Source organism: Balaenoptera acutorostrata, chromosome 11 (genome assembly GCF_949987535.1).
Source record: "Balaenoptera acutorostrata chromosome 11, mBalAcu1.1, whole genome shotgun sequence".
NCBI classification, from domain to species: Eukaryota; Metazoa; Chordata; class Mammalia; order Artiodactyla; family Balaenopteridae; genus Balaenoptera; species Balaenoptera acutorostrata.
In genome coordinates, this window is record NC_080074.1 from 84539190 (window position 1) to 84566329 (window position 27140).

The following is a 27140-nucleotide window of genomic DNA, read 5'->3' on the forward strand; positions in this document are numbered from 1 at the left end:
CAAATTGAACATATTTTATTTTTGGTTATGTGGCTAGTCTGGATTTTCTGGTTGCTTATACTTTCTTTATCAGTTCTTTACCAGCTGTGTGACCTTCATGGCTACATTTACTTCTTTTGCAAGGAACAGAAACCCAATCTGTTTAAATGAAATAGAGGCTTTTTGGTTTGCATTACCGGGAAGTCCAAGAGTAGGTTCTAGCTTCAGGTACAGCTAGAATCAGGGCTTCAGGCGATGAGACCAGGATTTTGTCTTTTTCTTCACTTTTTTCCTCCTTCTAGGCTGTTTTCTCTGGCAGACTTTTTCCACCCATGGTGGGGAAAAATGATTCCTGGCAGTGTTAGGCATACACTTTCCCTCACAATGCTTGATCCTAGAAGGAGATTAAGACCGCTCCCTTTCCCATTCATTGTTCATATCTGCTTCTGTAAAGGCACTTTGGCCCTGCTGGGGTTGTGTACGCTCTCTGGACCAAGTACTGTGTCTGGGGGGATGGGAGAAAGAAGCGCCAGCCTAGGCCTCTTACCCTCCCTTGGGTGGCAAAGGGGTCCTTTTGGTTCTTAAGCTATCCTAAGAGTTTTAAGGGGAAATGGAAGTTCCTAAAAGGGTAAATGGCAGAATAAAAAGTAACATATGTCTGAAGCACCTATTATATATAATTAGCTCAATCTAAGGTTGATATTGTGGTCTTAGGATGTCAGTGGGTCCCTTACTGAGCAACTGGTTTTCTGGATATCACCAAACGCACTTACGTCCTCAGAGGAAAGACTCCTATCTTTCTTGCAGAATTTTTAAGAATGAAGAGAATAAATACCAACATTAACTAGGCGAGCATTAATAGGAACCTTGTGAAACCTGTTATAAATCAGAGAGAGCTTCTGTCTTCAGATTGCAGAGGCAGTGATTTGGATTGCGGTACGTGACATCGTGTTCTAGCTTTGACTTCTTATTGGCCCTCTGGTGCCTCCAGGAGGGTATCAGCCTGTGCTGAACACACTGTGCTTGGCAGGGCTCACAAATGGAACCAGTGCAGGTTGGCTCTGGGTGGGGAAGGAAATTTAGAATATGTGGGTATTGTTTGAAATACTATTCTATATATTTATTTCAATTATAATTTCTTTTTAAAAATTAATTTTTATTGGAGTATAGTTGATTTACAATGTTGTGTTAGTTTCTGCTGTACAGCAAAGTGAATCAGTTATACATATACATATATCCATTCTTTTTTAGATTCTTTTCCCATATAGGGTATTGAGTAGTGTTTCCTGTGCTATATAGTAGGTCCTTATTAGTTATCTATTTTATATCTAGTAGTGTGTATATGTCAATCCCAATCTCCCAATTTATCCCTCCCCCCCTTTCCCCCTTGGTAACCATAAGTTTGTTTTCTACATCTGTGACTCTACTTCTGTTTTGTAAATAAGTTCATTTGTACCATTTTCTTTTAGACTCCACATAGAAGTGATATCATACAATGTTTGCTTTTCTCTGTCTGACTTACTTCACTCAATATGACAATCTCTAGGTCCATCCATGTCCTGCAGATGGCATTATTTCATTCTTTTTTATGGCTGACTAGTATTCCATTGTATATATGTACTACATCTTCTTTATCCATTCATCCGTCAATGGACATTTAAGTTGCTTCAATTATAAGTTCAATTATTCTTTCTTTGACATATATTTTGTTCAACATTGACTTTCCAATAATGCATTTTTATTTTAGGGAGAAGAGGAATGTTTTCTTTCTATAATTATCATGCAAGTTTGAGAATAACTTGTTGAGGAAGATTCAAATGCATTTAAAATCTTAAGATATATTTTGATAAGTTAAGATGGTTTAATTTTGAAATGCATAATGTTCTTAATTTTCTGTTTGGTTCATTGTGAACCCATGCTGAGCAGGAGACTATTAAATCCTTGATGCAGTGCTAACTTTTGAAACTTAGATTTTTAATATGTTCGGATCCTCATCCTGAACTTCTTTTCATGTTTAGTAAAGTAAATGCGAACTTATTTGGAATTTTTCCACACCTTTAGACTTTTTTTTTTCCTTGAGGTCTTAGTTTAGAGACTCAGTTGGAATCTAGTGTGCCTGACACATAGTAGGTGGTTAGTTGTCTGTGTTTCATGAAAGGATGAGCAAATGTAAATTAATGTGTAACAGCGTGCAACAGTGTTTAACAGTGTGCTTCATGAACAGCAGGTCTAAATCAGATTTTTTCCTATTAAAAATCATGTTTGAAGAACATTTTCCACCAAGAAGTTGAATAAGTTAATTTACAGAATTAAGTAAGTGATTATTAAGTATTTACTCTGTGTCAGACATCATCTGGTTTTTTGATTCTGAAGTACTTATTTATGGTAAATACTATATTGCTACAACACTAATTGCTGTAACACTATATGGTAAATATATATATTATACTAATATTAGTTATATATAATGTGTAAAATTCTACCTGAAAACCAATATAATGGTCCTTAAAGAGACAATAGCTATTCACATCTCTCCTGACGTTTCCTTCTCTTCTTCTTCATTAGGATATTGATAGTTTGCACGAGACACATGTGGACCCTCACTTTTCTCACCTGGGTTCCTGTGCTCATCTCCACAGTGAGCTCCCTACCTCTGTCTCCCTGACTATTCTCAGCTCAGCAACCAGAGGGAGCTTTTTACATAGAAGCCAGATCATGTTGACTTTTCTCTGCTCCAAGCCTTTCAGGGGCGCACACTATCTCATGCATACTAAAAGCCAGAGTCATTACTATACGTAGGAGGTCCTGTAGGATCTGGCCTTCCATTCCTTGGCTTTTCTGACCTCCTTTCCAATCGCTTATCTTCTTCTCACTCCCGTCAGCTGTACTGGCTTCCTTGCACGTGCTCAAGCACTGCAAACATGCTTCCACCGTAGGGTCTTTGCACTGGCTGTTCCTTCTGCCTGGAATGCAGTTCTCTTAGGTAGCTCCCTCACCTCCTTTATGTCTTTTGCTATGTTTTATGTTTCCTTTTTTTTAGATAGCACTTATCCCTTAGCACACTATGTAATTTATGGATTTATTATGTTTACTGTTTCTTGTCTCCTTCTTACTACTCCCTGCAGGAGTGTTGGTTTTGTTTGCTCTTAGAACAATGCCTGTCATATCATAGCTGTGCAGTCATTGTTTGTCAAATGAATGAATTTCCTCATGAAGAGATTTCAATTCATTTTTTCTGAAATGATTACCTTACTGCTGAACTTCTTTCAACAATTAAGTGGTAATAATAGATAACAGTGATGAAAATGATGATCCCTAATAATTATTGAGAATGTACTTTGTGCTGGGCATTTATAATAAATAACATTGATGATGATGATGGCTAACCTTTATTGAATGTTAACTTTGTACTGGGCATTTTGCATTATCAAATCAGTTGTTTTTCAAACCAGCTCTATGAAGTTAGTACTAGAGTTATCTCAATTTTATAGGTAGGCCAGAGAAATAACTTCCCAACATCACACATTTATATGGAGTAGATACAGTTGTGATATTAGAATCTTAAAAGGAAACGTGTATTGTTAAACTTATATTATCCCATTTTTGTCCTAATCTAGTAGGAGCCAATATGTCTCTTTGGGAATATTTATTTGTGGTTTGATGATCACTGTCTGAAGGGTTAGGGATTTGAACTAGGAGTATCCTTGCATTTATATCAGTAGATATATTCATTACCTAGGATTGATTACAAATTCTACTTTAATAGTAGTACTATTTCTGCTTTTTCCAGGGGTTGGAAAAAAATTTTGCCCAATCTGGAAGCAAGAGAAATAATTTAATTTAGCATATATATATGCGGCTCTTTTCAGTTATCAGACTTTTCTGCTTTTGTTTACCTTTGATTTTACCCTCAGTTGGCTCTGCTTTTAGAGATCATGTGTGTTGCTTCATTGTTTTCGGGTAAGGATTCATTCACTTCATCCCAGAAAGAGAGGGCTCTGCCCCTTAATTAAAACACTGCAGAAGAGGATATAAATGTCATTTCAGCTACAATTAGACCCTTGCCAATAACACAAATAAGTCTGGGATTATTCTCTTTGTGCACAGAAATGACTTAAAAGAGGGTTTTATGCCCATTGATTCCATCCATACCAATTATAGGTGTGACTTTAGAATGACATCTGTGTTTTTAAACCCATACTTATACACATTTAGCCACTGTTAATTAAATGTTGGAGGCTATGTCTCTGAGGCAATTATGTGAGAGTGTGAAGTTTTTTCGTTTTGTTTTGTTTTGTTTTTTAACAAGAGTTTTTAGCTCTCCCCTTTTCTGGTAGATCTTAGAAATGTCCCAGTTCTTATTGACTCAGAAAGAGTCATCTGCTTATAGCTTTAATGAGGTAACTTTTATACCTTCCAACTTCCTGGAAAAAAAAGTCTAGTTTCTCATGCTAATAATTGTGGAAATTGGTCTATAGTTGCCAGAAGTTTTTCTGGCCGGGGAACTTCTCTTGCCAACTGTTTCCTCCTAGGTATGTTTCTCTTTTGTGTCTGATTAGCCAGGAAGTGGTATTTGGTTCTCATATTCATCTCTTTTTGAAGAAGGTAGCATACTTAAAAGAACAGGGAAAAGGCAGGTCCTTACAGCTATAGAACTAATCGCCGATTGCATTGTACTCTGGCGATTTCAAAGGAAAGAAATGTTTCTGGCTAAATTATGTTCTGTTCTGCCTAGGAGCTCCTCCTGACTGGATTATTTTTTGAGGTCTCTTTTAGCCGTTCTCACTTCTAGAATATATAGTTAAATGTTACTTTATGGCTTGCTGAGGGCATGAGCCAGGGAGGAACAGTCTTATCATTATTACCTACTTAATTCATCTTTTCTTCCTATGTTCTCCCTGCTGCATCTTCATCAGCCTCATTTTGTCTTTTGTGATTTGTTTTCTTTACCTTTGTGGTCCATTGAAGTATGTAAGTTCATTCGTTCAACAATTATTTTTATGTACTGACTACATGCCAGTCACTGGGCTAGGTATTGAGAATATGAAGATTAAAAATATACTGCTGCAGTCCCCAAGGGGCTCACTGTTTATTAGAGACATGGAGCTAAAGGGATCATACAGTAGATAACAGCTTGAAAGGGTGTATATCAAATATGGTGGGATCATAGAAGGAGACCCTAAACCTCTAGAGGAGGGATGAGTATGGGGTTGTAAGCTAAACATAAATGCACTGTGAGCCAAGAGAATTTCTTAAAACCTTGTGAATTTAGGCTATATTTTAGAAATATAGTAGGGATAAGGAAACCATATAATCTGAAAAGAATTGCGGGAACTGGTGTATTAATGTCCTGTATATGCTCAAAAAGAAAATATTTTCTCCAGTTGTTGAGTTTTATACATTTCCATGAGAAGTTATATGTTTCATATATGTCCGTTAGATCAGCCTTGTTAATTATGGGTTTCAAAGCATGTATCCTTACTACCTTTTGTCTGTTTGCCCTATCAGTGATTGAGAAGTGTGTTGAAATCTCCTACTCTGATAATATCTTTGTTAATTTCTCCTTGTAGTTCTATAAATTTTGTTTTGTATAATTTGAGGCTGTTACATTTAAATTTAGAATTGTTATATATTCTTAGAGAACTGAAACACTTATATTTAATGGCCTTATTTGTCCTGAATAATGTTTTTTTTTTGCCTTAAAGTCTATTTTTCTGATATTATCACTGCTACCATAACTTTCTTTTGATCAGTATTTTTTTGTTGTGCTTTTTTCTGTCCATATGTTATAGGTTTGGCTCTAGTAAATAGCATATGGTTGGATTTTTTCATCCAGTCTGGAAATCTCTCTTTTTTTAAAAAAAAAATCTGGCTTTGAAGTGATAAGTTAAAAATTAAATATATTATGATTAATATTGACTTATTCCTACCCTCTTACTTTGTGCCTTTATATTAATCATGATTTTTCCCTGATTTTTCTTCTCTCTTAATTCTTTTTGGATCGACTGAAGTTCTTCTTATTTTTCTTCTTGTTCCATTCATCTTTCTCTATTGGCTTTGATTTATATACTATTTCTGTTGTTTCAGTATTTTCTTTTAAAATTATACTATGTACACTCAACAAAATATAAAGTTAATTGATATTTTAACTCATTCCTGTACAATTCAGAGCCATGGAACTATTTAACTCTGATCACTCCCTTTCTACTTATATGCAGATGTCTGGTATGTAGTGCTGTATGTTTAAAGACTCATGTTAGTCATTATTATTCTTTTATACCAACAAAGTTTATTTAAATTTATTCACGTTTAACAGTTTTTTCCTTCCCATTTCTTTTTTTTTTTAAATTAATTAATTTAATTTTGGCTGCGTTGGGTCTTCGTTGCTGCACACGGGCTTTCTCTAGTTGCGGTGAGCGGGGGCTACTCTTCGTTGCGGTGCGCGGGCTTCTCATTGCGGTGGCTTCTCTTGTTGCGGAGCACGGGCTCTAGGCGAACGGGCTTCAGTAGTTGTAGCTTGCGGGCTCTAGAGATTATTAATTAGTTGTGTCAAATTTACTGTCTTAAACCCACCTACTTAAACAATTATTTTTCATTTCTAGAAATTCTTTATCAAATCTGTCTGCCCATTTTTGATGGGCTCTTACTCTTTGCTCTTTTAAGAAAATTATCTTTAATGTCTTTAAACATTCATAATAGTTATATTTTTAGTTGGTAATTAACAATATGTTTATTTTTGTTTTTGCTGATGCATGCATAGCAGTTTGTTGTGTTGTCTTATTAGTAATTTTTAAAATATTTGAACTCATATTTCTTGAATTTAATCTTCAGTATAACTACTATAAATTCTGGACACAATATAAAAAACAACTATGTGGAAATGCGAGGAAGTGACCAAAGCCAGGCAGAAACCTGGGGCCAGGGAGGTGTCTATTCTTGGAATAAGAGAGTGTACCTAGGTGAGTTCCCCATTTTATAGCCTTTTTTCCTGAGAAAGTTGGTGCCAACCATGTGGCAAAAAGTCAGATAGGAATGACAGTCTGGTGGTGGTAGTAGTAGTAGTAGCAAAGTTCTGGACTTGAACTTTGCCTAGTGTGTCACTTTTAATTACCAGTGCCATCAATTTTGTAGCTCTCTGCAGATAATTGAGAACTGGTAGTAGTTAGGTCACCTTAGCCATCACTAAATAATTGACCTCAACTGGTATAGATGCCCATTCATATCCTGAGAAAGACATTTTACAAATGCTTTGACTTTCACGAGAACAGTAATGGACCAGCTAGAACAAATGCTGCACATACTGACTTGCAATAGTATTGGGTTCAAAGAGGTTGAGCAAGCAGGGTAGAGAGGATCAAGGAAAGGAAGTTATTAGATGGAGAAGGAAAATCCGAGAAGAAAAAATCAGATTGCTTTCTTTGGCTGGATTAGGACTTTAAGCTTTCAAAATATACAGGCAAATCCTTTCTGAAGTTATGGTCAGATATACATGCTTCTCTTTGAAAGGCAATGTGTAACTCTTAGTCTTTTTTCCCCCAAGTTTCACTAGCATACTCTGAATATAATACAGATGCAAAGGTATTGAAAAAATGTGTGGACACCAAGGGGGGAAAGGGGGGGTGGTGGTGATGGTAGTGATGGTCGGATGAATTGGGAGATTGAGATTGACATATATGCACTAATATGTATAAAATAGATAACTAATAAGAACCTGCTGTATAAATAAATAAATAAAATAAAATAAAATAATTGTTTCACAAAATGATGGCTTCTTGCGGTGATTTCTAAAAAAGTTAACACGTGAGTGACAGCATTCCGTTTGTAGTCCTCATGATACCCATTTTGTTTAAAGGTCTTTGAGTCATTTGGTCTAGACGATAGCACTGATCAAAAATTTTAAGCGTAAGGATTCATTCATTATTTTTAGGGGTTTCCATGTAGTAGTACTTGAAAATTTAGTGTTTATTCTGTAATTTATATGTGGTTTAGATTAATTTTATCTTTCATGGAAGAACAACTGGAAGCATTTTTTTTTTTAAACTTTGGGTTTATTTATTTATTTGTTTATTTATGGCTGTGTTGGGTCTTAGTTTCTGTGCGAGGGCTTTCTCTAGTTGCGGCATGTGGGGGCCACTCTTCATCGCGGTGCGCGGGCCTCTCATTATCGCGGCCTCTCTTGTTGCGGAGCACAGGCTCCAGACGCGCAGGTTCAGCAATTGTGGCTCACGGGCCTAGTTGCTCCGCGGCATGTGGGATCTTCCCAGACCAGGGCTCCAACCCGTGTCCCCTGCATTGGCAGGCAGATTCTCAACCACTGCGCCACCAGGGAAGCCCTGGAAGCATTTTAAATACTTAAGAGCAAGCACAATTTCAGCTTTGGAAGGAACCAATTTTAGAAATATTAGCAGCAACAAACCTGTGCATGGTTGAAAAACTTACACATGGAATTAAATACACTTTTAATATTTAAACTTAAAATATTTGTTCTAATAAAGATATATTATTGAAATAAGAAATCTAAAAAGAGAAGATAATGTTAAACTTTATTGGTTTAACTTTTAAAAATCTCACATTTCCAATGGCAAAAGGGAATTTAACTCTACTTGTCATCATAGGCAAAATATGAGTACAGCTATGAGTGAATTTTCTGTGTTGCATCTGTTTTGCATTTACAAGTTAGAACACTTTTTGGCAGAAAGTTTTACAATGAAATTACTTCCCTCTTTGTGTGATTAGAATTGTTTATGACGTTGTGCAGGGGTCTGTCCACAGGACCTACCAGACCTAAGGTATGGAACTGGACATTTGTAGAACCTAGCATTTCCTGTTAAGTTGCTCTGAATTATGAGACAGATTAATTGGCTTACAAGCAAGAATCTCCAGGCCTGGAGGTTGGCTCCTTACTTAGGCAGCTTGAGTACTGGTCAGTAAAAACAAGGTCCCTATTACTAAATGGCAAGACCTTAAGATGCTAAAATACTGTGTTCTAAGACTATGGTCACTATGGTGGATAAATGGAACAAAAAGCACATACCAGCACTTTGCTTGGAATGATAAAATAATGAATAAACTTAAAAAAATTGATTCTAAACAGTTAACCTTTCAAACTACAATGTATAAAAATATTATAAAGTCAGAATTTGCTGTCGGAAGATGATACCACAAGCCAAACTTGATTATAACACAGGATCAGAGAAATGCAAAAGCACAGAAATAGAAGGAATTTGTGAGGTCACAGCTGCCCCATTTAGAAAATGAGGCCCAGAGAGGTTAAGTGGCTAACATAAACACAGCTGGTTATGGAGTGGCGAACCAAGGATGAGAGAGCTCAATTTGTTTGTTTGTTTGTTTGTTTTCTTCTCCTCTAGTACTGCTTCTAGATGAAGGTGAAGGGGAGGCTTGACTGACGTGCTAGGGTAGTGGTGATGGTGGGTGGTAGGGTCGTGCGCGGTGGAGGGACAGTTTTGCTAAGAAGTCAGAGGACTGCAGCTGAGGGAGAAATTCATATGGCCAGCAGGGTAAAAATCCCAGAGTCAGGGATAAAGTGATTTGTGACAGAGTCGTGAAAGTGCTGTAAAGGCAATTCCACCCTACTTATGAACCTAGCCACAATATTAGCCCCCTTTCTTACCAATAGTTTTTAATAATACCCACTGTGGATTCCCCACCTTCTCTCTCCCCTCAAATTCGTCTTATTTAAATAATGCTTCAGTGTCATTGTATCAATATTAGAAATGAATTATATCACTTAATTGTACAAATATCAGATATATGTGGTAGGCATATAGCAGGAAGATAACACACTTATTTTAAAAAGTATTCAAGGTAGAAATACCATTTATGGCTTCATGAGGAGAAATATATGACTAACATATTTTACCTATTTCGTGACATTTTCTTTGCAGTTGGTGGAATGACGCGAGACTGGAGACCAAAGAATAATTTGCTTTCTTTTGGAAATCTACGTAAAAAATCTGAAAGCCATGCATTTTTATACAAATAATTTATTTACACTCCATGTGTGTTCCTAAAATATATGCTGTTTAGTTTTGCCTACTTATGCTGTCTATATAGATGGAATTATATAACATTTGGGACTTCCTTTTTTTTTAGCTCAACTTTATGTCTGTGAGATTTTCAGTGCTGTTGCATGCAGCTGCAATTTATTCACTTTAAAAAATAGTTATCTTTCTTTTTAACATCTTTATTGGCTGTTAAAGGATTGTCTGTCCTCTTGTCCCTCAGCTAGAAACTGTAAAGGTTACTAGATTTTCCAATAAGTGGAAATTTGGAATCAAAAGGAATATAATCAATTTCCATTCATTGTAGTGCCTGATTAAATCTAATCTGATTTATTTAAAACACATGCTCGTTTTCTAGTTTGCATATAATTTTCATGTGTCCATATAAGGATTGATTTACTGCTTTTCTGCCCAACTTACCATTTCTGGCTCTGAAAATTATTTTAAAACTGTGTGTCGGGGCTTCCCTGGTGGCGCAGTGGTTGAGAATCTGCCTGCTAATGCAGGGGACACGGGTTCGAGCCCTGGTCTGGGAAGATCCCACATGCCGCGGAGCAGCTGGGCCCGTGAGCCACAATTGCTGAGCCTGCGCGTCTGGAGCCTGTGCCCCGCGACGGGAGGGGCCGCGATAGAGAAAGGCCCGCGCACCGCGATGAAGAGCGGTCCCCGCACCGCGATGAAGAGTGGCCCCCGCTTGCCGCAACTGGAGAAAGCCCTCGCACGAACCGAAGACCCAACACAGCCAAAAATAAATAAATAAATAAATAAATAAGAAAATCCTTTAAAAAAAAAAAAACAAAAACAAAAACTGTGTGTCATCTGCCTTATGTGCCCATATACCCCCATTTATTTGTTTGGTTTGGACAGTGATTCTGGAATGAGTATTATCTAGTAAATGTGCTGTTGTGTACAAAGCATAACCATATTTTTAGAGAAGTAAATTTTTAAAATTAAAAAAAAATTGGAGTATAATTGGAGTATAATTGCTTTACAATGTTGTGTTAGTTTCTGCTGTACAGCAAAGTGAATCAGCTATACGTATACATATATCCCCATATCCCCACCCTCTTGCGTCTCCCTCCCACCCTTCTAGGAGGACACAAAGCACTGAGCTGATCTCCCTGTGCTCTGCGGCTACTTCCCACTAGCTATCTATTAAAAAATAGTTATCTTTTGTATAAAATTATTCGTCATAATTTATTTATCCATGCTACTATTACTGATGGACATTTGGGTTTTTCCAGTGTTTGCTATCACTCTTGTACATGTCTCCATATGCACATTTGCAAGATTTCTCTAGGGGGCATATCTGTCCAGTTAAAATTTGATTCACATATATTTTTGATTTATATTTATGTATGAAATCTTCAAAGGAGCTAATGAAATCTCCTTATAGATACCTTGGAAGGTCTAACTGTTGAATGATTTTTTTCTTGTCAATTGCAGTGACCAAATAATTTACAGCTATGACCTTATGAAGAAAAGATAGATATGAAGGAAAACAGATTTTATGTTAGTTGAGTTTCAGTGACAGATTGAGAATTTTAAGCTATCGCTAGAATTGCCTGTTTGGCTTAGTTGCTGATTCAGACAGGGGAAAATAAATGCAGCCCATTAGCTGCATTTAATTTAGCCCATTTAAGTGCACTGATAGATTGGGTTGAAAGGTGCTATATAAGATATTGTTATTTAGAGCAGGCTATCTTGGCCCTTCTCAGGATTTGACATTTTTGATAACTTTCTGAGACACGTCTGGATGGGGAATATTTCCTACCCTTTCTTCCATCTACTATTAGGTAACCATTTGTTAGTTCCAGTTTTTTTTTAATGTTTTTGTGATCTACCAAAAATAACATGATTGATTTACTCACTTATTCAAAAAGTGACTCAGTCATTCACTCAATTAATAATTATTTAGTGTCTTCCATGTTTGAGGCCTAATACTTAGACTTGGGCATATTATGGTGAGCAGAACAGAAATGCACTGACTCTCTTGGAACTTATAATTTTTGGTGCTAGTGAAATATGCTTATATAAGAAATCTTGACGGAGTGTGATAAGTTGTCTTATAGAGGAGAGCCTCGGGTACTCTGGGAGAGCAGGTACTCCTAATCCATTCAAGAAAGTTTGGAGAGCCTTTAAAAAATACAGATTCTTAGACCTTATCTCCAGAAATTTTGGTTTGTTAGATCTGGACTGAAGAAACTTATTATTATTACCTCCTATATATATATGATTCAGCCAATGAGCCGAATTTGGGAAACACTGTTCATCAGTGAGAAAAATGGGCAGTAATCATGAGAGGGTATTTAAATGACTTAGGGATGGAATAGGTGGTTTTCAGAGGATTTCTGTTCTTAGGCCAAAGGTTGATCTTTATATTTGTCCCTATTCAATCGTAAATTCTTATTCCTAAGTTGTAAAAGTTAACTGCCCCAGTGGTGGATGGGAAAGCCTGGCTTATCAGCAGTACACACGAAAAAAACCTGGAATTGTTTAGCTATAAGCCCAATGAATGTCGGAGGTGGGCTTGACGTCCACGGAAGCTACTGCAATCTTAGGTTGCATAACTGTAAGCTTAGTGTCAGAAAGAAGGAGGTAACGGTCCCCTGAACCCTGCACTTGTTGGGGGCGGGGGCACATCTGAACTCATGTGAATAGCTTCCAGGATCACATTTAAGGGGGATGTTGACACTTGGGTGTATGAAAGGATGTTGAGCTCCTTGGTAAATATCCATATGAGGAAGAACTGGAGAGAAATAGTCTTGTTCATTCCAGAAAAAGAAAACTTAGTCTATATAGTTCCAGAAGAAAGAACTGAGATCAAAAAGGGAAAGATATTTGGGAAAGCAAGTCTCATTTTTCCATTGATTTATTTAACAAATGTTTATTACGTGGCTACTATAACTCATTCTAGTAGATGCCAAGGATATAATGGTAAACAAGTTGGATTTAGTTTCTGACTTCATGGAGTTGCAATTTATTGGAAAATCAGGCAATTAAGCAAGCGGTCATAAGAAAATGTAAGCACTGGGATGGGATAAAGACCTATACAACAGATTTCTAATATTAGTACTGGCAGAAAGAGGGTAAGTGGTGAATACTCTGGCCCTGGAGGTATTCAAGAAGATGCTCTTGTAGATATTGTAGAAGCTGTGCAGTAAAATCCTGTTTAACATTTAGCATCAGTGATCATGTATGTCTTTATAACAGATTCACACTCCTTGTTTCTTTTCTCACCCATTTAATCCTAACCTTCCCTTTCTTCCATTCTCCCTAAACTCAGCTCCAGTTCTTTAAGTCTGCATGATGAGACGACTTTCTTTGTAATTTTCGCAGACCTTTGTTTATAAGGGATAGGACAAATTCTTAGAACTGAAGTCACTCTTAATGACTGTGTTTTTATCTGGGCTATCAGATATCTGAGGATAGGCATAAATGTTTACATAAATGCACTGTGACCTGATTGATGGCTTTAGTTTTTCCCATTCCTCTTGGTGGCTAGCCCATGCAGGTGAGGACTCTTCGGGGCATTCTAGGGGAGCCTGCATTTCTGTGGGATTGGCAGGCACTAAGAATAAGTAAAATACCCATGCTGCTTTTAATATAATTTTTATGTGCTCTAAATGAGACTATGTGTTTTTTTTTTGATTATTATGTTTTGAATTCTTAACTTGTCCTAACTAATTAGAAAAGCTGACCTTTCCCTCACAGCATTTTTAAAAATTTAAATATTACGTTGTGACATTCTCAGGACTCTGAGCCTTTCACCTTCAGTGTTACAGCCTGAAGTCAGATATTGTAGAGGTTTGGGTTTGCTTTCTCTTGACCCAATGTGACTTCCTGTTTCTAAGAAAACAATTTTAGAGACTCTTAAAAGGAATTTCTTGCATGCTTGGCAGCTCTTGTAAAACCACATTTTAGTAAACCAGTATGAATGAAGTATATTAAAAAAATCAAAGAAAGAACCATATTGCTTGATCAAATTAGCATTTTTGTTTTGTGGAAATTGGATCTCAGAAAAATCCAGTGATTTAGGAAGTGTCTGCTTTTGTAACCAGATAAACCAAGAACCAAAAGTTTCATCTTGATTTGTTTAATCATCCTAGTTCAAGGGGACAGTTGGTCACGAATCGGGGTTTACTTTGTGCTGGAGTTAATGCATACTAGTGAGTCTGATTAATATGTTTTTTTAAAAAAAACAAAGTCACAACTGGGCCATCTCTCTTCAGATGAGCTCACAAATTTGGAACTAATTCACATGCATTGTCACAATATTCTGGAGAAAACCCCAGTTACTTCCATCACTTAGTCAATGGAAAAAATGAACATTAGTGAGTCTTTTGCTAGTTAGATATTACTCTGAGCAGGAGATTCACGCCTCCTGGCTCTCAGGTCAGAGATTGAGCTTCCCTCGGAATTGTCCTAGAAATTGGCTTCTCGTGAATATTTTAATAGGGGCATGTTTTTGTAACTAGAAGGGTACTTTATTCATTTGAGTAATGTTTGCTGAGTACTCACTATGTGGTAGGCACCTTTCTAGAGGCAGACAGTATGGTGAGGAATAAGGCAGGGAAGGTCCCTGATTTTATTTATCTATTAAGCACTTGTATAAGGGCTTACTCTATGCCAGAAACTGTACTAGGTACTTTACAGATATTAAATCATTTAATCCTCCTAACAATGCTGTGGGGTGGGTACTCTTATCCTTGTTTGGCAGCTCTAAAGAAGGAGGCTCCAAGTCACCTGGCTGGGAAGTGACCGAGCCAGAGTTGAACACAGGATGAGTGCCTTTTACCCCCACTGTGTGGTCATTCTGTAAGCCTGATCTCATTAGCTTACACATTCCTTATAAAAACAAAACAAAACAAAACAAAACACACACGCACACACACAAGAACATAAAAACTACGGGCAGTCTGACCACTGTTAATGTTTTGGTGTCTCTGTTCCAGTCCTCATCATGTGTGTCTGTGTAGAGGGGTGTGTGTGTGTGTGTGTGTGTGTGTGTGTGTGTGTGTGTGTGTGTGTTAAATGTATACAATATCTTACTGATTGGTTCCCCCTTATTTTCACAATATATTATACATGTTTTGCAGGCCAGTGCATTTAAAAAATAGAATTGTAACTAGCTCTATGGTGTTTGTCTATATCATGATTTCTCTAACCAGTTTCCTACCACTTAACAATGTTTCTTAATTTCATAAACCCTGCTTTAATTCATGTCCTTGTAACCGAATCTTTTTACAAATCCATGACTCTTCAAACATTTCTGAGTGAAGAATGGTATTAACACTCTGTAAATATTTATGCGGTATCCACGTGCAGTCAGCGCTTTGTGAATACGACGATGTCAACATGTGAACATGCTTTTCCTTCCAGGCTAGTGGATGACAGATGTGTGGTGCACCCAGAGGCGGGGGACCTCGCCAACCCTCCCAAGAAGTTCCGAGGTAAGAAAGAGATGCTTACTTTATATTATGTGATCGAACTGGGGGTACTTTTGTGTCTTAAAATAAGGAATGTTAGCACTTTATTCAGCGTGAAACTTTCAAATAGAAATATGTCCACTGAAAATTCTTTCAAAAATATCCCCATCATTTTTCTTCTTTTATACGTTGAAGGGTTGATACTGAGAGAATAGTTTCAAGTTTTATTTTGCTGGACAATAGTCTGTGTGTTGAAAGGAAATCTTGGTAATTAACTGTGAGAGGCCACTTTTCAAACCAGTAAATACAGCCGAATGATCTGTATTTATATATTTCCGTGACAGTTGTACTATAAATGTTAGTGTTTCATTATCAGCTCTTTAATTTATCTTTGTAAAATCTCCAGGATGGTGACGCTGATGTGTTAGCTTAGCTTTTAAAATGTCACTTTGGCTGGTATATAATAACTAACAATTGTCTTGGAACTCCCTTGTAGGTATAATTTTAGAGACAACATCATACTGTCAACTGAGAAATTGTTCATAGTAGGAGACTGATTATGACTGTTACAAGAGAAGGATTAATGGAACTCGCAGAGAATCATAGACAACTAAAACCAGTAATTAAGAGCTTGTGCAAATCAATTTCATAGTTTATGTATACTTATAATAATAATAATTTAAAAACAGCATTCATTTTGAACATACAGTGTAAGCATTCCTCCTCACAATGATGAAAAGCAGTTTAATAAGGGATACAGATCTGGAGAGAGAGTCAAAGGGTTTTGCTAGAGCCCCAGACCCAACTCAGGATGTGCTCTCCCTGCACTGGGGAAGGGAGATGCCTAACATTTGGTACATGTTTCCCATGTTTCACTTTCTGTGATAGGCACTTTCTACACAGTTCTTATTATAAGAATATGCAAGAATATTGCATTTTCATCTTGCAGAGAGAGTGATGAGGACAGTAAATGTCCTTTGAGTGAAATTGGTCACTTTTTAAAAAAAAATTAATTAATTTACTTATTTTTGGCTGTGTTGGGTCTTTGTTGCCGCACGTGGGCTTTCTCTAGTTGCAGCGAGCGGGGGCTACTCTTCGTTGCGGTGCGCGGGCTTTTCATTGTGGTGGCTTCTCTTGTTGCAGAGCACGGGCTCTAGGTGCACGGGCTTCAGTAGTTGTGGCGCGCGGGCTCAATAGTTGTGGTGTGAGGGCTCAGTAGTTGTGGCTTACGGGCTCTAGAGCGCAGGCTCAGTAGTTATGGCGCATGGGCTTAGTTGCTCCGTGGCATGTGGGATCTTCCCGGACCAGGGCTCGAACCCGTGTCCCCTGCATTGGCAGGTGGATTCTTAGCCACTGCACCACCAGGGAAGTCCCGAAATTGGTCACTTTGAGTAAGTGATCCAGATGTCTCCCCAGGTGGAGAAATTAGCAGAAAGAAGGCTGTGGGAGATACACCACCCATTAGCAGCACCCATAACAGTGCTCAGTGGGGACACTCCCCCAGTTCTGGGCACGTGAGGTGTTCTCAACCATACACAGTCCCCACCGAGGATGGACTCCCAATAGAACTACATGAAGGACGGTCAGCAGTTGTGGCAAACAAGACGCGAAGTGCTCCAGGACATCTTGCCAGACACTGTGCAGTAAGTGTGTGGAAATGATTTCAGAGACAGAAGAGGCTAGAGGAGCCTAATGGAAGAATGGACAATATGAAAAGGAACATATAGGTTCTAAACAGCATGAACTAGCTATTATATAAAGACGAGGAGACAGTGTTATGGAAAAGAGAGCTGAGGAAATTACCCAGAATGCAGTGCAGAGGAAAATTTGAACAAGTCATGAAAAGTGTGGAGGAGGGACTGAGAAGATCCAGCAGCCTCTAATCGAATTCTAGAAGGAGAGGCTGGAGCGCATGAGAATGAGGCAACGTAAAGAGATATGGGCGAGAACCTTCCTAAATTGTAGAAAACCACTGTTCCTCAGGTGGAAGAGACACGTTGAGTTCAGAGTAGGGGTGATAAACAAATCCAGATCCACAGACACTCCTTTGTGAACTGTAGGATGATAAAGATACAAAGTTTTAAAAGCGAACTGGGACAACAGATCGGCATTTGAAACAGAAAAAAGCTTGGGGTTCGGGTTTTAACTGCACTTTTCTCTGGCTGTGTCATCTTAAGTAGGTCACCCAACCACTTAGCGTCTCAGAGGACATCTGTCATTGGCTGGTGAGACCAGGGCTGGATAAAAACAAGAATAATCTTACCACACAAGGCTTTGTGAGGCTTGGAATCTTTCCAGAGAATAAATGTAAAAGTGTTTTAAGTCATTATACAAATGGTAGCTAACTTATAATAGAAAGGCATAATATATTTCCTTTAAACATAGTTGACTCTGTTCTTGCATTATAACCTCTTCAAGGGCAGGATTTTATTTATTTATTTTTTTGTGTGTTTCCCAGGCACAGAGGTTTGCCCATAGTAGACATCCAAAAAAAAAAAAAAAATAGCCATTAGATGCTTGTGGGTGGGAGACCCAAACTTTCCCTGGGATCATGTGAAACAACTTGGTTCCCAGGGGTGCTTCACGCTTTGCAGCCACAAGCTTGGGTAACCTTATTCCTCTGTCAGTCAGGGGAGGTTAATCTGTCAAAGATAAACCTTCAGGTTTTGTGGCTGCATTTTTTCTTTTAGATATTTTACTGTATCTGAGGGAACTCTGCGGTAACAGCTCTGTACCCAGTAGGTAATTATACACAGATACTTGGTGTCATATGATTCAGCGGGCACTGGTTCAAAGTATGAATCACTCAGGTGCTCCGTCCGCCCCTGGAAGGCTGGCTTTTCCTGTAATCTAATACTTTAGGTCATTGTCCTTGCTAGTTTGCTCTCATTTTCTACCTCTAGTTTAAGCCATTTGTCTCACTCCACTCATCATTGGAGAAGGAGGGTATTTTCCTGTTGGAGATTCAAGGTTCCCTTTTATCTTAAAGCTCCGACTCTTCTCTGATTCTTGGAAGCCCACCCTGATAGAGCCCCAGAGGAGGATTCCCTGAGATGGGCTTGTCTCTGCCCTGACCTTCACACTGCTCGGCAGCCATAAGCAAACCTTGTTTTCCCAAATGCTGTATCCTTTCTCATCCCTTGTGTTTTTGCAGCTTCACTCTTCTCTTCCTGAGTGTATTTCTCCTGTTCCCTTTGGCTGTAAAAGCCATCACTTTTTCATAGATTTGCCTTCCAAGATCACCACTCCTGCATTTCCAGACTCCTCTGGAGTCTAGAAACTAGATCCCACATGCATGCCACAACTAAGAAGCCCGCATGCCGCAACTAAGACCCAGCGCAGCCACAATAAATAAATTAAATAAATAAATATTTATAAATTATATTTATAAATATTATTATTATATTTATAAATTATATTTATAAATATTAAAAATATTTATAAATTTCCAGAGCACCCTCCTTTCTTGTTACTTTTCAGATAATGTGAAGAAACTATAGTGTATCAGAAACTATAGTTCAGCTGCACCTCAGTTCCTCTTGCCTCAGCCAAGCGATGTTCTGAAATTAATTTGAAAAGATTTTAGTTTTTCATACTCACTTTATGATTTGTTCAAGTGAATCATAAAATTTTAGAGCTTCTAGGCAATTAAAAGTAAATCGAGTACAGTTCCCCACTTTTTTGAATAAGGAGCCAGAGTTCGAAAGAGGTTAACGTCTCCTCAATACACAAAATTGTACGAAAAGTGCTCCTTTGACTGTGTCCTGTGTCACACTGCCTCTCATATGAACAGAGGAAATGAAGTTTTAACAAATAAACAACTTCCCAAGGGTTATTTAAAACCTGGCAGATGGACAGCTATTTTCAGTAGAAACCACACAATCGGAATGGTATTAACCGAAGCACATTGGCTTTCTCTTAAGTGACTGCGAAATTCTTTTCATGATCAAATATTCTCTCATTTTTAAAGATGAACTTTAAACTTTGGAATACATTTTTATTTATTTACTTATAAATATTTATTTATTTAATTTATTTATTGTGGCTGTGCTGGGTCTTAGTTGCGGCATGCGGGCTTCTTAGTTGTGGCATGCATGTGGGATCTAGTTTCCCGACCAGGGATCAAACCTAGGCCCCCTGCATTGGGAGTGTGCAGTCTTACCCACTGGACCACCAGGGAACTCCCTGGAATACAGTTAGATGTAAGAGGAGTCGTAAAGGTAGTATAGAGACTTCCCTTCCATCCAGTTTCCCCTATTTTAGCATCTTACATAACCATGGTACAGTTGTCAAAACCAAGAAATTACCATTTGTACATTACTATTGACTAAATTCCAGGCTTCCTTCGCATGTCACCAGTTTTCCATTGTCCTTTCCCCATCCTCATCCCATCCAGGATCCCACGTGCCGTTTGTCATCATGGCTCCTTAGTCTCCTCTGGCCCATGACACTTTCTTAGTCTTTCCTTGTTTTTTTTATGACCTTGATACTTTTAAGGGTACTGGCCAGGTATTTTGTAGAATGTCCCTTGGTTTGGGTCTGGCTGATGTTTTTGTTATGATTAGAGTGGGGCTTAGGTTTTGAGAAGGAATAGCACTGAGGTTAACTGCCCTTCTCCTTGCCTTGTACAGGGGCACATATTATCAACACGATTTATCACTGGTCCTGTTTTTTGATATGCAATTTAACCCTCCTCCCGCACACTAAATTATAGCAGTTATTTTTGTTGACTTTATATTCTTTTCATTTTTCTTTTTTTTCTCCTAGTTCTTTTATGCATGTACGTCTCCCCCTGTTCACTAGAAAACCCTGGTGTAGATTTTTCCAAAAGTTTGTGCGTATTAATACGTGTGCATTTTCTATTAGGAGGAGAAACTGATCTAAATCAAAACAAGGGAGGTTTGTGTGTCCTTTTGTTACCATCAGGGTGATAAAACACAGAAGTAACGCAGGACCCAGGGGGCCACTCCCCAGGTGGGCTGAGGGAAGCGGAGACAGCCCCTTTTCTTGGTTGATTAGATAGTTCACAGCCTTGGGCCATTTGGTCTTGAAATTTCCAACTCTGAGACTCTGTGGTCATTTGACACGTGACTGTTTCCTAATCCGCTAACCCTACCAAGTGGCTGCTTCTGGAAAGCAAAAAGTCATTCTGAGGCAATAAGTTAGAATGCTTCAGGAGCTAAAACAGAGACTTTCTCTGCTGTGCGGTGACACATGAAAGCAGGTAGTGAGTATCAGGGAATTGGGAGAACACTGACAAGACCATTTCTTTAACTCAGTTCCTTCTCTGCATATAATTCCGGGAAGTCGTCTTGAAGGCTGGCACTCTCACCTTTTGGCTCTACTCATGGAGGTTATACACTTAAAAGCATCTGCGAAAAAGCCATCCAGCTAGGTAGTAGCTTCGACTTTTTAGGTAGTTGAACACGTCAGTCTTGTCTAGCACAGTAGTTCTCCGGTATGAGCCAATTGTAAATACTTCCTCTACCAGCTTAACAATTGCTTTATTGTATTTCTTCAGATTTGATGTTAGTGTAAATTTTTGGGGATGAAGACTGAAACTGTTTCAGATTTGAAATCACTGACATTTATTGAGCATTTAATACATGCTACACTGGGCTCAGGGCTTCCTGTGCATTAATGTTTAGTCATCACAATGACCCTATAAAGTAGAAATTGTTGCTATCCCAATTTTGCAGTTGGACAGTTCAGTATAAAGAAAGTATACAACCGTTTTAAGGTCGCTGAGCTTATTAGTGGTAGAATTGGGAGTCAAAACAAGTTTGTCTGACTCCAGAGCTGTTTGTTTTTAACCACTATACCATACTGTCTATTGAATAATGCCCTCCTGTAAATTCTACCGGTTGGTCCAGTAAAGCCACATAGATTCCATCTAATCCCTCTTCCACACAATGGAGCTTTAAGTATTTATTTAGAACGATTATATTCCTGTAGATCTTTTCTTCTATGGTCTTAATTAAAAAAAATTCTTTCACCTGTTGCCAGCTACAGATTCTTCAGTGATTTCTCTAGTCTTCATCACACTGCTGTGTTTGGTTTCTGGTTAGGTTCCTGTTTGTCAAATTAATTCTCAGCGGTGTAGAAAGAACTGAACATAGTACATTTCGGTGCAGTCTGATGAGACTCTCCCTCTTTTTTGGATGCCACACTTGCAGCCCAAGAGTCCTGAGTAGGACTCCCTAACTCACCTGCAGCTGTTAGTCAACCCAAACTCCTGAGGCTTTTTCATTTGCATCTCTGGACCCTTGTTTCCCTCCTCGTGTGCTGCATAATTGGTATTTTGGAACCAAGCGGAGAATTGGCTACTTTCATCTTTTTAGCGTTGGTCATTGTTCTAGCCTGCCAAGCTTCCTCTTTCTCTCTCTCTTTTTCGATCTTAACTGTCATTCATGTTATTTATTCAAATGCCCAGCCTCGTGACATCTTGAAATTTAAGTGGATAAAAGGGATATATGTGACACTCTCCTTTCATGTGTTATTCTAGTGTGATTGGATATATCTGAAGAGAAATAGATTAGGACTGTGTTAGTTGGAGCATCTACACATTCGACCCAGGAAGATGCGGATGGAGGGAATTAGTTTGGGAGGTGGTCCTGGGAAGCGTGAGTGAGGGAGTGAAGGAGAGTCAGCCTGATGGAATGAAAGTCAGTAAAGTGTGAATAAGGCCCGCCACTGTGGCAGCTGGAACTCAGTCCTGCAGGGCAGTCTGAGAAACCAGGAGGAACGTGCTTCAGAATCTCCTACCCAAGGGCGGAAAGGCTGGGGCCAGCTTCCATCCTCTGTGGGTTGAGTTGTCACCCACTTCCACACAGACATCTGGATTGCTTCTGCTTGCAGCTGAGCAAGTTCTTCAAGTGTCAGGGAAGCCCTCGTGAGGACAAGAGGAGAGATGTGGGAGCTTGAGCTTGGAACCTGCCCACAGGCTGGGATCCACTGTGGTGTCAGTGAACTTGGGCCTGAGGACGCAGTCCCAGTACTGTGCGTGCTCAGAATTTGCACTCGTTTCTTTAGTTGAAAGACCTGCAATTAGACTGCCAAGTGTTTGAGGGCAAGACTGTGTTCTGTTGAATTACCAAGATCAAGAACAGTGTTTTCAATATCATTGGGGCTGACTTAATTTTTGTTGAATTAATAAATAAATGTTTTTCTAGAAAAAAATTATAATTCTTAAAGGCAGTATAATTTCAGTTCTGTTGTCACATGCTTTTTTTGGAGGTCTTAATACACGCAGCATGTAACATAGTTGTTAGCTGATTACTTCATTTATGAGAAAGCAATGTATAGACCTGTTATAGTATTAGTTTTATATTCTAGGCCTCTAAATTTCAGCTCGTTGGTGTTAAATGTGCATTCCAACATATAAATCTATAGTGTGAATGGCAGAAGATGAAAACTTCTACATGTGTTAAGTGAAGTTCTTTTAGGTTGTAGCATTTTGTGGTTTGCTGCTACTCAGAGAAGTTTAGAAAATTGCAGTGGATTTCCAAGCCAGAAATTACAAAATTTATTAACAAATGTCTTTAAAATTCTCCAGTTCAATGTTACTGCTGTGTTGATTCTGTGTATTTGTGGTAAGTCATCATATTAAGAACCTTCCACAGCTTATTATTAAACTCTTAAGTGGCAGTGGAAATTGGGTAATAAGTTTATTCTTTTCAGTGAAGTTTCAGAGAAGGCCCAAAGGATGAAATGAAAACTGATTGCTTTGCTTCTTTGCTTCTTCTGTTGAAGCTAGTCAGGATTGTAAAAGGGCTAGTACTTTAAAATACTTTAGTCTCTATTGGAGGGGAGTTGCTGTGGTTATGAATGGTCAAATAAGACTACTTTGGAAATCTCATCAACTGCTGTTTAGGGCTGCCCTCACACAATTAATTGAGTATCTAAAATATATATGTGCTGTATGAACTTTGATTGATTTGTGGCTTTGACTTGTGAAGTTTAATTTTCTCCTTGAAGAGTGAAAAGTAATGGGGAGAAAATTAACACTTGTGTTGTATGTGGTTTAGTGGTGTTAGAACAACTCCCTTGCTTACTGATCGTGTATCCATGGGCCGATTTTCCTGAGCTGGGGGCTTGTGTGTAAAAATCTCCCTTCTAATATTGTGTATGAAGTTAAATATGTGTCTAAATTTTTTGCAAGCACTGAATAAATGCCTTTTGTCTGTGAACACTTTAACTTAATAACCAAGATGGCTCTTTCTAAGAATAGAAAGTCCTAAATATTGGAATTCTTAACTTTGAGTGCTTTTGATGGCCTTTATCCATGTTACCTTACTTAATTCTTAATAGCCCCATTTTACAAATTTGGAAACCATACTGTAGAGAAGTAAAGTAACATGCTCAAGGTCACACAGCTGGTAGGTGGTGAGGCAGGCTTATTTGAAGCTGGTGTTTTCACACTGTAAGATCTTGATAAATTTAGTAGAGATTTATTGGTTATCAACTCCGTGATAACTGCACTCCGCAGTGCAGTGTGTGAACTAGTTACTAAAGTTCAAATGAATCAGAAACGAATGCTGCTCTCAAGGAATTTATAATCTACTGAGGGAGATAAGACGTGTTTATAAATAATTGCAACCCAAGGTAGACAATGATAAGGGCTAAATAAAAAGTTGTGGTAAAGGTATGGTGGGAGGATGGAGATTTTAATTTCCTGTTTTGAGAGATGAGAAAAGCTTCTTAATTAAGATAGCAATTGACCTGTAACTTGAAAGATTTGTGCCTGCAGGGAAGACACATCTAGGCTTTTCAGGCCTAGTATTCACCTTTTCATGAAAGTAGCTCCTAGGGTAATGATTGGTACGCAGAGTTAAATTGCATTTCCCTTTTAAACAGTAACAGAATGTTTGGTATTTTTTCAGGTACAATACTGAGATGAAAGTGCCAAGCCATTACCCCAATAAATTTGGTCTTCTGCAGGAGATAGACAAGTAAAGCAATGATAACTAAATGTGACCAGGGCTACTCTGCTACTACTGAGGCTAATTACTGACATTTATTTAGTCCTTACTATATGTCAGGTGATGTCTGCAGTGCTTTACATTCTATTAATCCATTTAATCCTTATGCAACCCTAAGTGGTATGTATTTTTATTAAGATATTATTATTAGCTGCATGTACTAGATAAGGTGCTGTAACAGAAATAAAACAACAACAACAAAAACCAATGGCTTATATAAGATAGAAGTTTGTTTCTCTTTCACTTAATAGTTCCTAGATGAGTAATCCAGAACCGTCTTGCCACTCTACTCTCTTCAACATGTGGTTTCCAAAGTTGCTTCAATAGTTACTACTTCTCAGTCAGTAGTAGAAAGGGAGCAAGAGGAATCCAGAGCAAGTGGATTCTTCTTTAAGGAGGACTTCTGGAATTGCATATATGACTCCTACTCATATGTCATAGTCACATAGTATACTGGGTTGAATGGCTGTCTGTCAAAAGATAAGTCCATGTCCTAACACCTAGACACTGTGAATGTTACTTTCATAGGAAAAAGAGACTTTGCAAATGTAAGTTAAGGATCTTGAAATGAGATCACCCTTGAATACCCAGGTGGGCCCCAAATCCAATGACAAATGACTTTATAAGAGACAAAAGAGGGGGAGACACACACATAGAGGAGAGACCTTGTGAAGACAGAGACAGAGAATGGAGTTATGTGGCCACAAGCCAAGGAACACCAGGAGCCACCAGAAGCTGGAAGAGGCAAGAGAGGTTTCTCTCCTAGAGCCTTCAGAGGGAACACGGCCCTGCCGACACCTTGACTTTGGACTTCGGTCTTTGAGAACTACAGGAGAATAAATGTCCGTTGTTTTAAGCCACCAAGTTTGCTGATTTGTTACGGCAGCCACAGGAAACTCATACACGTAGTTACATCTGCTGCAAGGAGGCTGAGGAGTGTGATGGTTGGTGGGCTGGCCATGTGCCTACCTAGAATTCAGGAGTTCTGTCACCAAAAGGAAGAAGAGAATGGATACTGGAGGGTGGAGGGAAGGGTAACATTCTCTGTCACATTCCATTCTATTGAGGAAATTGAGGTACAATGAAGTTAAGTAACTTGACCACGGTCATATAACTAGTTAGAAGCAAAGGATTGATTGAAATCCAGTCATTTAACCACTAATTATAATGTCTTAAGTCCCAAAGGGCTGTGGAAGTAAGAGAAGAGGATTATAATTGCCTTGGGAATTTAGAGGAAGCATGGAGGTGAGCTGGAGCTATGGAAGAATGGGCAGTTATTAATCCGGTGGAAAGGAGAGGGTTGGGGAGAAATAGGCACAGGGGTGTGGAGTAGCATGACCCATTTGTGGTTGTGGCTTTTAGGAATGTTAAAAGCTGAGGAGAATGTGGAAGAGTGGCAGAGATGAGCTTGGAGGAGAGTCCAGATGCCCAATGGTCTTGTATGCTGAGGCAGTTAATTTTTATGTCAAAGATAGTAGAACACAATTGAAGACTTTTAAGCTGGGCTATGACGTGATCAGAATTGAAATTTTGAAAGACTATTTTCTTATATGGAGAGATGGAACATGTAGGATGGGATGTCAACTAAGAGACTGTTAAAAAAGTTCAGAATATGATAAGGGACTAAGTAGCTAGAATATTTAACTATATTAGGAATTGATGACTACTTGTATGTGGGAGTGTGGTGGAAGGTAGGGGTGAGGGAGAGGATGCATCCCAGAATTCCCCCAGGTGTCAGATTTGGGCAACGTGGTAGGTATTAGTAGCACTTATTGAGATATGGAATATGAAACAAACTGCTTGATAGGGGAGGGTAATTATATTAGTTCTGTATTATTATGTAACAAAACCCCCCAAACTGAGTGGCTTTCTGAGCATTCATTTACTTAACTCATGACTCTGTGGGTTTGCTTGTGGATTCTTTTCTTCTGAGCTGACTTGGCTGATCTCTGATGAACTTGCTCATGTATCTGGGGTCAGTTGGCAGCTGGATGGTCTGGGTTGGCTTCATTCATGTATCTGCCTGTGGATAGGTTGTTGATTGGGGTGGCCGGGCCATGTGTCTCTCACTATTTGGCAGGCTAGCTCACATTCTTCCCTAGGGAGAGCGTGAGAACAGCAAGAAAGGGCCAACCCCCAATGCTCAAGTGCTATTCAAACCTCTGTGTCACATTTGCTAATGTTATATGGCTAAGTTCAGAGGCAAAAAGTGGAGAAACTGATGTTGTCTTTTGATGGGAGTACCTGCAAAGTCACCTGCAAAGGGACATGAATACAGGGATGAGAAGAATTTATGGCTGTTTGCAGTTTACCACAGTAATGAACTTGGTTCTGGCATCCTTTCTGCCAGAGGAGAAGATCTAAGAGATTTATGGATATGTTAATCTGGAGACTCAGGAGAGAAATCCAGATGGAAAATACAGATTTGAAATTTAAATAGCATGTAGATAGAATTTAAAGCTGTGAGAGTGAGAAGAAAAAAGTACCCTAGATGGAATCCCTGGGAATACCAACATTTAAGGTGCCTCCCTAAAAACAACAATATCAAGAGCCACAATGAAGTACCTCTACAAAAATGGCTGAAATAAAAATGCTGACAATATCAAGCGTTGACAAGGATGCAGATCAACTAGGACTCTCATATATTGCCAGTGGTGTACCAAATGCTACAGCCATTTTGGAAAAGAGTTTGGCAGTTTCTTATAAAGTTAAACATACACATACCATAT

General features: G+C 38.6%; 1 protein-coding gene across 3 annotated transcripts in view; it reads left to right on the forward strand.

Annotated features, from left to right (window-relative positions):
• ITPR2 (inositol 1,4,5-trisphosphate receptor type 2) overlaps window positions 1-27140 on the forward strand; it is a 521140-nt gene that overhangs the window by 25078 nt on the left and 468922 nt on the right. For all 3 annotated transcript variants that reach the window (XM_057555894.1, XM_007194868.3, XM_007194867.3), the window contains exon 2: window positions 15384-15454. In XM_057555894.1, the coding sequence (XP_057411877.1) occupies window positions 15384-15454 (71 nt within the window). The remainder of the gene's footprint in view (window positions 1-15383; window positions 15455-27140) is intronic.